This window comes from Strigops habroptila, chromosome 7, assembly GCF_004027225.2.
Source record: "Strigops habroptila isolate Jane chromosome 7, bStrHab1.2.pri, whole genome shotgun sequence".
Taxonomy (NCBI): domain Eukaryota; kingdom Metazoa; phylum Chordata; class Aves; order Psittaciformes; family Psittacidae; genus Strigops; species Strigops habroptila.
In genome coordinates this window covers 16,153,212-16,169,038 of record NC_044283.2, presented here as the reverse complement: position 1 = coordinate 16,169,038, position 15,827 = coordinate 16,153,212, and the positions used below count along the sequence as shown (strand labels likewise).

General features: G+C 39.1%; 1 protein-coding gene and 1 long non-coding RNA gene across 11 annotated transcripts in view; one reads left to right on the top strand and one right to left on the bottom strand.

The window, feature by feature from the left end:
* Nucleotides 1-15,827, top strand: part of LDB2 (LIM domain binding 2) — a 388,950-nt gene that overhangs the window by 371,273 nt on the left and 1,850 nt on the right. For 3 of the 10 annotated variants that reach the window (XM_030492989.1, XM_030492997.2, XM_030492993.1), the window contains 2 exons: nucleotides 5,981-6,104; nucleotides 7,220-7,371. In XM_030492989.1, coding sequence (XP_030348849.1) covers nucleotides 5,981-6,104; nucleotides 7,220-7,371 — 276 coding nt within the window. Of the gene's footprint in view, nucleotides 1-5,980; nucleotides 6,105-7,219; nucleotides 7,372-13,538; nucleotides 13,682-15,827 lie in introns of all 10 variants that reach the window. The other 7 variants (XM_030492991.2, XM_030492998.2, XM_030492995.2 and 4 more) reach the window with 6 other exon arrangements.
* Nucleotides 3,136-9,413, bottom strand: LOC115610899. The gene is made up of 2 exons (XR_003992383.1): nucleotides 7,860-9,413; nucleotides 3,136-3,315 (listed from the first exon to the last, which is right to left on the bottom strand). It is a non-coding gene; the product is annotated as an uncharacterized LOC115610899 (long non-coding RNA).

Below are 15,827 nucleotides of genomic sequence, written 5' to 3'. Positions count from 1 at the left end.
TGTATTCACATGTGATTCTTAAAAAACACAAGCTATTTTGAGCAGTGAATTGCAAGCCAGCCAGTGAAAGAAGCAGCAATATGTTCCTAGGAAATTTTCATTCCTCCCTCTGTTCTGCAGCGGAATGATACTTATATTAATTTTGAAAAACAAGCATAAGCAGAGAAATTTAAACTCAGCTATAAGCCTTCCCTATTTCTAACTCCAGAGAATGAGCCATATTGAGGACTGCAGCAGAGCATTACTGTTTCAGTGCCATACTGCTGGGAGCGCAAAGCACTTGTATGGGGCTTTGACACCACTCCTGAATTCAGACTTTCAGGTATAGCTCTTTCACAGGGGCTGAAAAAATATCCATAATGTGTCCCCTTCCTCATTGCAGTATCAGTAACATATGATGGACCTCTGGAAATATGTATCTGTGGTTGTCTGTAAAACAGTGTGCAGAGACATTTTAGGCCTTTTTAGAAATCCTGCATGACTGAAGTCAATGGGACCTTTCCCAGGGAAACGAATTGGGGCCAGAATTTCGCTGGCAGCATTAACTAGAGCCGTCCTCCCTAGAGCACATAGAGGGTATGCGGAGGGAAGACTGCATTTCAGCATAGAAATAAAATGTCATTGTGTTCAGGTTTGTTAGTTGACAACTAAGAATCTTTGTGGAGGATAAAAATGATCTCTGAAAGAAGCACCAAACCCCTTCAGTGCTGCACAGTGTATTCTGGGTATACCTCCACTGTCAACATCCTACCTGTGAACATTAGACAGTGATTAATACTCCCATACGAATGGGGTTTTGTCACTTTTAGGAAGGGTTATAAATCTCTCTGAGCTCTGATCATGCAACAGTTCCTATAGTTTTCAAGTGATTCAATCAGGAGAAGTGTCAAGCATCAAAGAATTAAAACTATATTTCAGTAAAAACTTTGGGGTACACTCTCTTTGCTGTCAGGTGCCTTGCTGCTTTCATGCAGAAGAACTGATGTTACATTATACATTCACATTTTTAAGTGTAATCTACATGAAAATTTTAGCTAATTCCTTTTTTTTTTTTTTTAATTGTGGTTAGTGAAACTTTTGCTTATACAGACAAAACTGGTAACCGTGGGAAGATACAGTTCTCAAACTTGCTTCTTTTGGTAGACGTTAGGACTTTGGCTGCCCAGCACTTGCCAAGCAGATATGTTCTCTGCTTTAAAGAGACTTGGTGGTTGTGTCAGTCTTAGTTCTTAAGTATTGCAAGACTCAAGTCCCACTGAATTCTCTTTAAAATGCAAAAGGCATGGAAAAAGCTGAAAGGCTGCAGTTCTTTTGTGCTCTTGGAGTGTAAGCAAGGGAAGACAGTTATCTGAGGTAGCTCTGCCACCTGCAGCTCAGAGCCGGCAGAACTGCAACGCCTTCACCAATCCTATAACAAACCTTTGCTTCTGGAGACAAAAATCTCATGGAGACAAGAGATTTCACTGAAGAGGGTAATTGCTAATTAAATTAGCAATAGAATACAAAAGATTAGGATATGCAAAAGTAAGGTAAAAGAGAGCTTTTGCCTTGGTCTTTCTGCTAATCTTCACTGCTACCAGAATGAGCATCTGTTCTCAGAAAAGAATAGAAACCTGGCATTAGAACAAAAATCATAAGGCTTAAACCATTCTTGGTGTGACTGGAATGATCTCAGAGCTGAATCTGACCCCCCCACACACCTCTGAAGGCTGATTTTGGCTCTGTTGATAACTGAAGTATTACAGGAAATCACATGTGGATTCATATTCTCAGAACCCTCCAACTCCTGTCTACAGTGCCTCCAGTATCTCCTCATATAAATCCCTTCTTGAAACACACTGGTTTTGAAACATTTTGAAATGTTAGTCTCCTCCTAAAAAAAAAAAAAAAGTAAAAAGTCATTTAAAAAAAAAAAGTCAAATCCTTCCAGATGTGTTTTACTAACACAAAGAACCATGTGCTTTATTGTGTTCCCTACTTTCACTTCCCTGAGCCCCGCGGGTATAACATTACTATTTTCTCAAGTTGGATCCAAGCCCTGTAATTGATGAATTGTCCATAGGATCCATATGGAACTCTGGCAAAATCGCTGACACTCTATACAGCACCAAAATGTGTGCATGTGTCCCAGTGTATACCAGACACCCGCAAATACAAATTTATCATGCCAGTGGCTTGTCTCACTGTAAGGCGCAGTGTTCGTCTCTAGTGCTGGATCCACCTCACAGCTATGGCAGTGAAACAGCAGTGATTCTGCAGTAATGGTCAGAAATGATGAGTTCAAATAAAAAACTAATAATAAAACTAATTCTAATAATACTGTGTTACTAAGCATCATGTGAAGTTCATTCAGTAGGTTTTAGGTCTGTGGAGGGAAAGTATATAATCTATTGTGATAACACTTTCTTCCAAATATGTTTTAAAAGCTAAAAGAAGAATAACTTTTCTTTTAACTTTGGGCTTCTTTCAATTGCCCACACACTTAAGATATTTTCTAGTGCCTGAAACATCCACATAGAGCCTTGTGTCCTGAGACAGTAAAAGCGACCAGACGGATCAGATCCAACGTAACCTAGGGCATTTCACCTGGTGCTAGATACATATGTGTGGGCAAATGAGTCCCACCTTTTGTGGTATCCTAACATGGAGCTTGGAAATATCTAACTGCATCTTGTCAAGTGTCACCATTAAAGGTTCTGGGTTCCTAGAAATGTAGAAATTATTTCTGTGATCATATATCGTCACTGCACTAAAGTTTTTAAGTGGTTAGGGTATTTTCCTGTGCAACTGTTTCTGAACTGTGCAGAAAATTCTTATAGAAGAGATTGGTTTTGTTGGTGTTCCAAATACTATTATTATAGTACTAAAGTAAAGACTTGTACATTCTAATATTATCCAATTCTTGCAAAAATGTTAAAATAGATGTTTTGAAAAGGAATCTCACAGAATAAGATTAGGTGATCTGTGGGGAACAGGCAGTTTAAGCCTCAGGCTTCTCCTATATGCCAGTGAATGTAGGAATATGTAAAACATTTCATTGGCTTTGTTTTCAGAAGTCGCTTTGTAAAATGATGCAGTCAAACCAGCCTACCAGTGACCCTGCTCACTAGCAGCTAAAGATGGCAGGTGGTTTTGGCCAATCTAACTCTTACATGCATCTTGTCCCCACATTTTTGATCTAGTTTTTTGCAAAAACCAAGCTACTGACTGTCGCAGGCAGGCTCCTCAGACTTAAGATAATTAGTCCATGATCTTTTCCTCTTTCAGGGATTTGGTTTTGAGTCACTTTAGATTTCAAGTAGGTCTCAAAGGTCACTGAAGAAGACTGTGAGATTTAATATCAATCATTGTTAATCCAGTTCATTTTACATTTGTGCCAAATTCACGAGCCAGATGCATTTAAAATGAGCTTGCCACTATAGAGTGCAATGCCCTCCTATTATTTAGGCATCCAAAGCTGACCTTACAATTCGCAGACTTTAGAAAGAGAAATGGTTGTGAAACCCCCAAAATCAGAAGAGGAATTTATATGAGTCCATACACCTCCCAGATATCCAGAAGATGAGACTGTCCCATGCTTTAGTATAGGGGCCCCAGTGCTTCTCATTTTGAGTCCATGTGTGTGAGATCAGTCAGACATTGCTACATTTTGGGTCTTTATCCCATTTTAATCATGTGTGTGAAGAGATATTATAGACAGGATTAGCATTCAAGATATCTGCAGGCAGCAAGGACTGCATAGTTCTCCTCAGTGTGCATTACAGTTAGAGCACAATAGGAAACATCTTTGCCAGATGATAAAGAAAAAACATTCTCTTTGTTGTCAACAATAAATATGTACAAAGGAGTAAATGTGTCATGTATAAATTATCCCTAAGGAAATCTTGGAAGACCCTACATGTATATTTACATACTTTTAATCCCAGCCATGGTAGAGCTACGTGAGTGTACTGCTCTGTCCTGGCTAACTAGTTTGTTAAGAATTATCACAGCTAGCTTTTTCATGCTAGTTACTATCTTCTCATAATGAGACAATTTAGGCAGCCCTGCCAGAACCCAAACTTTTGAGAACCAAAACAATGGTGTCCGTTATGATCACACATCTCTCTCAGAAACACACACAAAACCTGAGCAAGTGCTTGCAGGTTTCAGAATAAATTGAATAAGAACACAAAATACAACACCTCTTGTCACAGCATAAACTGGATCCTGCACATACTTTAGGACCTGATGCTGTAAATTCTTGATAGAATATTGAACCAGAGGAAAATCTGAGCCCAAGTGCACAGTCTGATAGCAGCTCTCTTTCTATTAGATTATCTTGCAGATATTTATCTACAAAAATATATGTAAAAGGTCTGTGTGAGAAAAAAGTCAATGAGGCAACTGCAGATTCAATTTCTGCAGTTGGAAAAAACAGTTCCTCATACTGAAGCTCTTCATTCTCCCTGCTGCGTTATGTTATATCTATTTTAACTGCTGTTAATGAAAGGCTCATCAAAAGTCAGTGCCAATACATAAAAATATTTAAATGCTGAATTAATCTCTTAGTCCTCATGGCAGCTCCCTTTCAGCTATTTTCCCTGCATACTTTACATCCTCATTTATATGAACGAGAGTAGGGTGCACATGGGGAGAATGGAGCAAACACTGATTGGCTCTGCAACCCAGAGAGAAGAATTTGCCTCATGTCTTAAATATTTGTAAAAGCATGAAATGGAAACATCGCCTGCTGAAGTAAATCCATGATGCTCCTTTAGGAAGACTTGGTAAAATTAAGTAAATAACTCAAAACAAGACTCGGCTTAAGTTATGCCTTTCTGCAGTTGTCTTTCCAAGTTCTAATAATTGAACCAACTTGTTGCCTTGCTTCTATTGGTAAAAAGCCCCAAACTTTCCCCTGCTTCTAGATGAGGTTCTGCTTTGAAAAGGGACTAAAAAAGGCATGCAGGGTCCATGTTTATTCTGTGTCAGCTATTTCCTTATCAAAGGTGCTCAGTTAGCAAGTAAGCAACCTTTTCTGCCTTTATGCCAGCCCTGCAAATTTCAGGTGGAACTTAGGGGTTCAAAATCAACCTGGATTTTTTCTTCTTATGTAGGATGACCAAAACCCAAGGATCCTGCAAGCAAGAGTAAGCCCTCAATTACATGCGTGCAATTCTGTAGTCTTCTGTGGCTTTGTGTAAGGTTTAACTGGCTGGAAATGATTCTGTGGTGATAAACAGGAGGGAATAGAAACCAGCTCACTGTTTTTTATGCTAGATCTGCTGTGCTAACAGGAGCAGAAAGCAGTGAACAGTGATTTTAATTAAGTGAACAGATAGAAAATATACAAGACTCTATTTAAAAAAGGTGTTTGCTTGAAATTCCATGTTTTCAGAAATCTCCAGCTTTCACACAATAGAGCGTTCAAGCTGACAAGGAAAATAAAATGCTTCTCTTTTTTTCTCAAATATGTCATTCATGTGATGGAAAGAGAATGTATAGTCCTTATAGCAAAGGAACAAAATTATTTGAATTATTTTACATGCAATAACAAGATAAAAGATCATTTATGAGAAGTCTTCATGTGGAGTGCAGCAGGTCAGGAGAAGATCACTGTGTACATTTTGCTGCTTGGGAATGATAACCCACTATGGGCATTTTATTATTTATTAATTCATCTTTGCAGTTTTGGCAATCAAGCATGAAAATTTTCTACTCTTCTGAAATCTCTGCAGTCAGGAATACCAGAGTCAAAGTTTATCTGATTTTTTAATTATTAGTTTTTAATATTTAAGATAGCAAGTAGTGAGTAAAACTTTTCCTCAATTTAATTTTGATCTGGCAATGCCAGAGCAGATTAAACTGAGGCATACAAGGTATACTCTGTTAGCAAGGGTAAAAAAAAAAGCCAAAAATATATTTTCCAGCTATGTAAACACCCATCAACTGAGTCTTTGCTTGGATGAAATCATTCTGTTCTGACTTTTTCTTCCAGTTGTGTGTAATACTGGAGCCAATGCAGGAACTGATGTCAAGACATAAAACTTACAATCTAAGTCCTCGAGACTGCTTGAAGACTTGCTTGTTTCAAAAATGGCAGAGAATGGTGGCCCCACCAGGTATGTTTCATTTCTAGTATTTTACCGATTTTATAGTTAAATTAATATAGAAACAATGGGGAAAATTACTTACAAAGAAAAGTAGTAAGAATTAGCACTGTTCCAAAAGTAAGCCTGAAAATGATTCTGATGTTTTATGATTTCAGTCTGACCCAAGTGATTTATAGATGTGCACAGTCAGATGGTTTCACTGACTAGGATATAATTTAGTACAAAAATATGTGTAGATGGAATGCAAAATGCCTACTGGCTCCATTAGAATTCATCATTTGTGTAATTCAGCTTCCTGCTGTGACTCTGAAATTACAGCTACAATTCATAATTAATTGTCTTTGAGACTAATATAATGTTATTTACAGGCCTGGACCTAATCTCCTTCCTCTTACACCTCAAAATAATAATTCTCTCTTTTTTCAGATTATTAAAGATTTTTATATCTAAGACTATTCACAGGGGTGCTCAGGCCAAATCTTGAGAAGCACAATTGCCCCTCTGTTCCTTGCCTATTTAAGCAAAGTTATGTAATTGTCCTGATTCGGTCTGAGTTTGAAGACTTGCTGACAAGCAGCATTCAGCACGCCTTAACGTGTTCTCTTGGGACTGGCAGTTTAAAAGATGAAGTCCACATCAGAGGTAGAAGGAACTCAAATGGTAGTTGCTTGTATGCTGCATCGATGGCAGCAGAAGGATACAAAGCTGCCTTCAGCCTTTGCCTCTGGATGGGTCAGCTGAGGCTGTACCCTATGTCAGAATAAGACCTGGAATTTGATTAGCACTGTTGCTTGCTATGTGACCTTCAGCAAGTTACATGGTCACTTTGAGCATCATGATAGTTATCATGTTATTTCCATTGGTAAAATGCTTTCAAATATCTTTATAGATAGTGCTGGGAGAATAAGCTTCATTATTCCATTATACAAAATTGAAAGCAGGTTCTGTTGGTTTGGGTTCAAATATTATTACATGGTTCATATGTTAAATCTACTACTACTACTAGTAAACATAGGAACTTAAAACTACATGAAAAAATATTTCAGCATTTCTGTTTATGGATCATTTTAGTGCACGCTTTACAATACCTGCCATTTGCTTTCCTTCTTACCATTTTATTGCAGCAGAACCCACAAGACAACCGACAACCAAACGGAGAAAAAGGAAAAATTCTACCAGCAGCACTTCCAACAGCAGTGCTGGGAACAACGCAAATAGTACCAACAGCAAGAAAAAGTCAGCCGCTGCAAACCTGAGTCTATCAAGTCAGGTACCTGTAAGTCTCACTTTCCTTTTAGGCCTGAATCACTTATGGTGCTTTAATTCTTCCCTCACATTGTAAAGAAGGTGCATTCTTGAGCCTAAACTATCACAAGCAAAAAGCAATCTTGCACAGTGTGCTGTGGAAGCTGGGATATTAGTGAAGAGATGTGAAGAAGCCATTCTGCAGTGCAGATGTAATGAATGACCCTCAAACAGGGGTACCCTAAGGACCAGATGTGACTTTTTTAAGGCCTGGGCCAGCTCCCCTGCTTGTCAGTGAGAGTACTTCCACTGGTGGTGAGACTGAGACCGGGCCTCGTGTTCTTAGATATAGCATGAGTCTTGCAGACTTCCACCTGCCAGGTGCTAAGTGAGGATGAGTCCCTGTGGAACAGGACAGCCATACCTGAGCAGACCGCTGGTGTCCCTGTGTTAGTACCTTACCTCTAATCTGTGCTGGGTTCAGGTGCTTCAGTGGAACAGGTTATGAATTTACTTAACCTGCAGAGGTTATCTCTTTTTCCAACCACTCCAATTGCAGAGGGTAGATTCCCTGGAATATGGGTCTTAGCTTATCCACCCTGCTAGTTGTAACTGTTGACATCCTAATTATATAGAGAAACACAGATTCATTTCCAGAACTGTACCAGCACTTTGACAATGTCATGTTTATTGCCCTAGTCACAATATAGGGGAAATCAGACCCCAAATTGTAACAAAGTGTGCTTTAGTCAATAAAGAGGTAGCTTATGCATTTTAAAGCTAGGGAAATTAACTTGATATTATAGAAAATATAAAGTGGTATTTTGGGAATAACATGCAGGGATTTTTATTGAATTTCTGATCAGAAGATAGGAAAGGCCTGGTCTCCTCATGAAGACTTACAAAGAATATAGGCCTTTTGTTAGCACAAAGCAGGCACTTCCTAGGAAGCTTGAATACCCAGATAAAAAAGAGGACTAGACTAACATCAGTGAAATGAAATGAAGGTTTTTGTTTAGCAACTGATTCAGCAATCCACTAGCTTACAGAAGCTTTGGGCTTCAGTACATTAAACTCATATTTTCTCCTTGTCATATTAAAATTTTCACATGGCTTGCATCCCTGGAGTCGGACTCTTTCCCTAATATAGGCATCTCTGGGGTTTTCTGGCAGCACAAAGCAATCTGAAGGCCAGCTACCTGATCCCCTGGTGGCAGGGACCACTCTGCCTCACTGACTGTGTCTGCCAGAAAACCCCTTGGATCAATAATCAACCATATTTAAGAAAAATCACCAATTAGGTACAAAACTGAGCAACCAGCTACTTCCCTGCTGTCTCCAAGTTTAAAGGACAGTAAACTCATTTTATCTCGGCTACTCCCTGCCCCAAGTTCAGCTCAATAGGACTAGACTCTGACTCCCTGCCTCTCTTGAGCCTGCCTCTCCCTGGAGAGATGACTTTTGTTGGCTTCAATGGTAGCCATGTGTACTTGTATGTTTGAGTGTAATTGAGCCCTTTGAAAGTTACCTGTCACTCCCAATGATATTCAAGCTGACTTCGGGTTCTGAAAGGCTGCTCCTGCCACATGAAGTAGTTAAGGCTACTCTTCCTGATGGAGATGATAGTTGAGCATCTGAGACATAATGGTGAAGTTTATAATGAAATCCAAGGATGGATTTTTAGTCTTCGTTGACTTTCAGGGTGCTGCATAGTCAATATTTTTCAATATTGTTTTCTGTACCAGAGTAGCAAGATGGTCCCAACTCTTTGTAAGGAAGATCAGGTTCCATTTTTAGGACTCTGCAAAGTGGAAAATGCTCAGCTATTCGATTTGACATACAACAGCTCTTCCCACAGCAAAGATAGCAAACCAGATGGAATTAATGGTTGGGCCACCCTGTAAAGTAGACAGAACTCAAAATAATTTTAGCAGTAGGATATTTTGGTGTAAAACTATTCAACACTTTCCAGTTAAATAGCAAGATGTTTCTTGAAAATGCATTCTTTGAAGTGGGCCTTATTACAGGCGTGCCACTGCTTTCTGAAAGTAGCTGCAGGTAGCAGTAACTTGCTTTCTGTTTCTTTCACGTAACTTTACCTTAGAGCGAATCATTCAGTAGTTAATGTTTGATTTCCTCTATATGCGATAAAAGACAAGATAACCTCAAACACAATTTGACTGTTTTCAGTTAATTAAGAGCTGCATTTGGCCATAGAGCTTTCTGTGAGTGGAACTTTCCTGCTCAGTAGAAAAAAACTTCTGAAATCATTCATTTTCAGTGTTAAAAACATTTTCCCCCTCATTAGAGAAGGGGAATGAAATCACTGCATCTTCTGTCCAGATGACTCACATAACCAGAGCTAGTTTCGATTCCATTTTTCCCATACTCTTCTCTGAAGAACCCTAACAGCGAGCTCACGTCCATACCAGACCTGGATTAATATGAAGTCATGTACTTCGGCTTTCTCTTTTTCTCCAGTGATTTCTTCCCAGCCAGCAAAGACAGTCTATCCACCACAATAGAATCTAAGTCCTAATTTCCTGTCACTTTTATGCTTCTGTGTTGTTTTCTATTTGATAGTAAATTAATCCTGGTTAGATAATGTTTGCTTATCCTCTATTCTATGTAATGTTTCTTGGTTTAGGACATTAGTAATTATTCTGTTTCACTCCTGCAGTAATGCTGTGTACACTCTGGCAAAGGTGTGAACTTAACATATACCTCATCCACATTTCTCGCTGACACCATTAACTTCTGTTTCTTTAATGAGGTGTTCATGTCTGGAGAGGCAAATGTTCCATGTTCAGGACAGTGACTGGAAAGCATCTGGAGTACCATCAGCTATGACAAAGCTTGAAACTTCAGGGAGATTTATCATTTTCCCATAACCTCTTCCAATTCTTCAGATAAATATATGGGGCTAAGCAAACCCTGGTCAACGAGATGGAACAGTACTTGTTACATACACATTCTTCTTCAGTAATAGGAGGTTGTGCCATTTCCTCTACCTGCATTATTTCCTGTTCTTCAGGCACGGACAGTGCTGACAATAGAGCCAAACCCAGAGACTGCAATGATTGTATATGTACCACATACCAATGGTGGTATTTCCGTGCATGCGTCAGATTGGCACTGCACCCTGAAGTTCAGTTGCTGAAGCCTAATCCATCAGTATCATTTGTGCCCTTTGTGTTGCCTTAAATTTATTAGCACTTTGACTGTGCTGACACATTCTGATATATTTTTAATAACAGAGTCTTCAAAAGCATCTTAGGGGTCTCTACCAGTGGGTGGGTATGCATCTTCCCTCTCATCAGTAATTTGAAAAGGGTCAGTCTCTGTCTGTCCTCATATCTCTAACTAATTTTTATACTTTCTCAACCTTCTAAATAAAATACAATGTTTTGCCCTTTTGACAGTCACTTGCACTCTATCGCGCTCATTTTCTCTTATAGCGGTAGGAAAAACTGGTTTCTGTGATTCTGATAGTTCTCATGCTATTGATTGCAGACCTTCAGCATCTCTTGTCAATCCTAATCTCTTGGGACATTTCTTGCCCAAGTGCCTTGTTACATATTACATGTTTCCTACCTTCTTAAAACAAATGAGTTAGCCAGTGTGCTACGTGGTTGCACTGCACAACTCATGCCTACATTGGCCTATTACTTGTCCAGTGATGCTTTTGACCTGTATCCCATAGGTGTTGATGCAACACACCAAAGTGTGTTGAAAGTAGAACCAAGTGCCACTAAAGTTACTCCAATAGCACAAATACAAAAACATTTTTCTCACCAGAAGTTTTCTTCTCTCAGGCTGTCCTTGGAGCAGGCTCCCTACTGCCAGTGATTTCCACAAATGCATTGGCTTTTTTTAGTGCGTAAAGAAAGCTGACAGAACAGGGACCCAGAAACTGCAGTCCCCTCAGCTGTCTTAGTCTCAACACCTGCCAATCATTTGAAAAGTTCTTAGATTTGTTCATGTTCTCAATCACATCTGAACTTTGGAAGAAACGTTAACCTACTCGGCAGAAACTGGAATTACCAATTTCTTCTTTCCTCAAAACTAAGAACAAAGATGGGCAAGACTCCTTCCTCAAGGTTCATAGAAAATGTGGCTTTCTAATATTAGCATTCCTATGATTTCAAAGAAATTAGTTCTCTAATTTGGGTGTGTCATTGCCTTATCACTTACACAGTACTAATTTCCTCTTCTGTTTGAAGCTAGCTGCAGTGTTTTCCCAAATCTTCTCTCAGTTTTCAAGCCTCTTTACTAGCTGAAATTGCGTTTATTGAAACTTTTCATGTTCTTCTGTTTCAAATAAAGCTTTCTTGCAAGCCCAGACCCTTGTACATAGAATAGTGACTTGTACACAGAGATCTGTAAATTACAGATAGTATCTGCAGGATCATCATCAGGAGTCCATACAACCATTATCGCTTAAGTATCATATTCTCCTAAGTTCAATAAAAACAGTGCACATTGATCCATTTTCATCTATTTGAATTTGGAAATTTAACAGCAATGCACAACTCTCACAAATTCTAAGAACCATTGCTCATAACCATAGGAATTAATAGGTGGATTTTGCTTTCATTTACTAATGAAGATCCTGTTGAGTGTAATACTATAACCATGAACCCAGTGAAATATCATTTGTGTTGGAAAGAATAAAGCATCACACCACTAAGTAAATCAAATGTTCTTTGTTACATCCAGAGTCTTAATTAGAGCCTCCTTGCATTCTTTAAGCATACCTCAATAATCTCTCCTTCTCTTTGTAGTTCTCTAAGCTCATCGAAAGCCAAATCCATAGGTAAACCTGCTAATGTGGAAGGGAGCAATACAATCTCTTATGTGTTTCAGAAACAGGTGGTAGGTTTAGGTGGTTTCTAACAGATGTTCTAGTACCAGAGCAACAGTGCCAGGGCCAGAAGATTAGTGTCAGAAATTATCTCATGTCTCAGAACTGTGCAATTCAGAATTTAAGATTTAGCTGTAAGGAGATGAGAGTGAGCAAATTGGTTTCCAGTTTTTGCGCTTCACGAAAAATATTCCAAACAAGACCAGAATGTCAAGTTAACAGAGAGGACTATGATGAGATGTGAAAGATAACCATTTTCCTCTACAAAGTGTTTACTCTGAAACCTAATTGAAATGTCAGTTCTGTTTCTATAGATCATTTCAACACCAGTGTCAGTCTTATGCTTTTGTCTTGGAAGCAGTGACCATTATGGGTGTGGGCAGCAATGGGGCTCTTAGTCATTAATAATTTTTGTGACAAGGAGATGAGAAGTCAATTATAAAAATAAGCACCACTCATGCAGTTCCATACGAAGGAAGGAAAGCAGAAGGAGGTACCCTTCTTCTTTTGACTTAGCACTTAGGGGCATGCTGGCTGCTAAAACTAGTGCAACTTTCAATTCTTGGAGTATGAGACTTGCTTGAACAATATACTTGATAGTTTCAGGCATTTAAAATTACCTCAGGCTTGTGAAGCACTGTTTGTGTGCTTCTGGGGACTGTGACACCTGAGCTACCAACTAATCACTGTAACACACTGAGAAGGTCAAACAGCAGCAAAGACAGCAGGCATAGGATGGGGAATTTTACATGGCCCACCACACATTTTTACCACCACACACCAGTAAGACGTTGTTTAGCCATAGACTGATCTTTAAAATCCCAAGTTAAAAAGTTTAGTTACATAACTGGGCATAGCAAAGCTAAACTTTGAGGCTATAAGTATAAAAAAGATGAAGCCTGAGAAATGACCGGTCTGTTAAATAGAAGTGCTTGCATTTGAGTTGTGTTTGAAGTAATCTCTGTGTGTAGTTTATATGCATCAATTTAAGTTTGGATGGCAATTAGGGTTATTTCAGGATGTAAGGTATGATATACATGAAAGCTGCTTTTGTGGTTATATTATTAAATTTCTATCACATAATGTAAAACATCCACTGCTTTATTTACAGTGCTTCACTGCAACCATATTTTACTATCATGAGACATTCCTTGACCAAAAATGTTGTTTCTAATCACAGAGTAAATTAATAAGATTGAGTGACTACAGTCTAAATCTTTTTTTAAACTAATCTAGTCAAATATGTGCTACCATAACTAGGCCATAGCAGTGTATGCTGCCGTGCGAGAGAGTAGGGTTTAATTCTTGGATTCTGCTTCTCACTCCATGAGCAGGAGCTAGGAGCACTCCAGAGCTGCAGCCTCAACCCTGGGAGGGATGGAGCCTTGTGTCATTCAACAGCAGTGACCCCCACTGGCCAATTTAAGGAGAAGCATTGAGGGGCTCTAAAAGGAGTCACTTCCAGTCCTCCTCAGAGGTTGGTGGTCATTGCACGGGATCTAGTGAGTGGAGGTTCAATGGGGTGCACTCGGTGGGGTCTTCAGCTTTCAGTCTGAGGAGCAGAATCCTCTCTGGGGAGGAACCAGCATGTGCGCTTCCTGAGACACTATTTTTGCCTGACATAGCTATAAGTGGCAAGATTGTCAAGAATATATATATATACTATTTTTTCAAATGTCCTGTGACTAATGCTGTGATATCTATCTTTTAAATAGAACGAGGAAAAACTCCACTAACCTCAATAGAATTGTAGTTTAATTCCCAGAGAGACAGAGAGATACTCAATAGCATAGAGAGAAGTACAAGTGCAAACTGTCCTCTCAGTGGGTGTCATTATACTAAAGGAATTTTATTTGCAAAGAATCTGAGAAATTAGAGCTGGACATACTTACAAGGTCATTGAGCATCTCCCCTCTGATGCAAGATGTTTCCTACCACGGATCGAGATTTTCCCAGCCCAGCGTTAGGTGACCTGAGCAGCAAAGCTAGCACTGTTCCACGTGGGGTCATTAATCCTCAGTCTGCAGTTCTTAGTAACAGGAATATTGTTTTAGCAATGGGGATTACATTTCCGTTTACTTAACATCATCTTAGTACCCTAGTTCATAGCTCATCAGATTGGCCTAAAGTGATCCTCTTCCTTTCAGCACTTGCAGCTGTTAAGCATGTTTACCCCTCCCAATCATTTGGTGGATGTAATACATATTTAATTCTTTCACATGGCCTCCCCAGTCAGCTGTTCTAGCCCCACAGTTATTTTTGATGTGCTTCTCTAAGTCTCATCCACGTTGCTGACCTTTGGCTAGTATGGCAACAGGGAGAACTTGAGGTCTATCCTCAAGAGCATTGAAGTAAAAGGAACTGTTGCCACCTCGGTCTGTGATTCTGTATTTCAGCCACTGTGGTCCTTTTTGCCTGCCATATCACACTGCACACTCAAACCCAACTTGCTGTCCTCTGCCAGGTCTCTCTTGTCATTAATGCTCTCACCGTACAATGGGGTCAGGTCTGGTTCAGCAGTGCACAATATACACTGTCTGTTGTTTAGAGGGATGTAATAAATTAGAATAAACTTTTGGTTATAAACACTTTTGTCTTTTAAACTTCCATGTCGCAAAGCTATATGTGAGTTTTATTTAACCTAATATTTTATGGCTATATGGAGTAACAAAATATAGACAATGTAAATAAGAAATGCAACAATTTCCATCTACTCACAAGTTTTTGACATAGCACAGGCTGAAAATGTGATATAAACATTCTTCTGTAGCGTGTCAGCCTTTGCTGAGGGATATGAGAAACTAAATACTTACAGGCAATAATTTGTATTGTTTCATGGAGAAGGAGGTACATAGCTGATTAAAAAGAAACCTTATTAAATGCAAACATTTGTTTTCTGTTTGCTTTTTACAAATGCTTTTACATTCCTAAGGAGGAACAGATCCTTTAAAATATGAATCTGTCGTTCACTAGGATTCTTGGAAGGGCTTTTTAAATCAGCAGGTACAAAGCTAGACATCTGGAATTACTGCACTTTTACCAAACATTAGCTGATGCCTTGCCACCTGAGCTGCATGAAAAGATGCATCCCACATATTTCTGTAGCAGTTAGCACAGCAGCCTGATTCTCCGTTGAACAGAGAGAACAAGAGAGCTCTCTGGCTTTGCACCTTTGCTTTCCAATCTCAAGTTTGCACCTTTCTATCCCATGCTGCTTAGGTTTTTTGCAGCAAATCTGTGATGCACTGGAGTACAGTAGGCGGTTTACTTGTTTTCATGGAAGGACAATTTGTACTTAAAGCAGTGATTAGATGAATTCTTTCTTTCTTGCATGCTTCAGTTTTTGATGACTACTAGCTTCATCAGTGTAATTATAATTAGCACTCTTCATCTTCCCTTTACGGTACCAGCTGGACAGATTGGTCCTCTTACTGCACAGATTGGCGGCAGGGTTGCCTACATGGAGTTAGGTGACAGGCACCATGAAATAACAGATGGTAAATTCAGGGCTTGTTGGCAATCAGCAGGTTTTTGCTAATGACTTAATTAGCTATGCAAATTGTCAAATCAGTGTGAACATTGTTTTTATCGAAAACTTTACCTAAATTAATTACCATAATTAA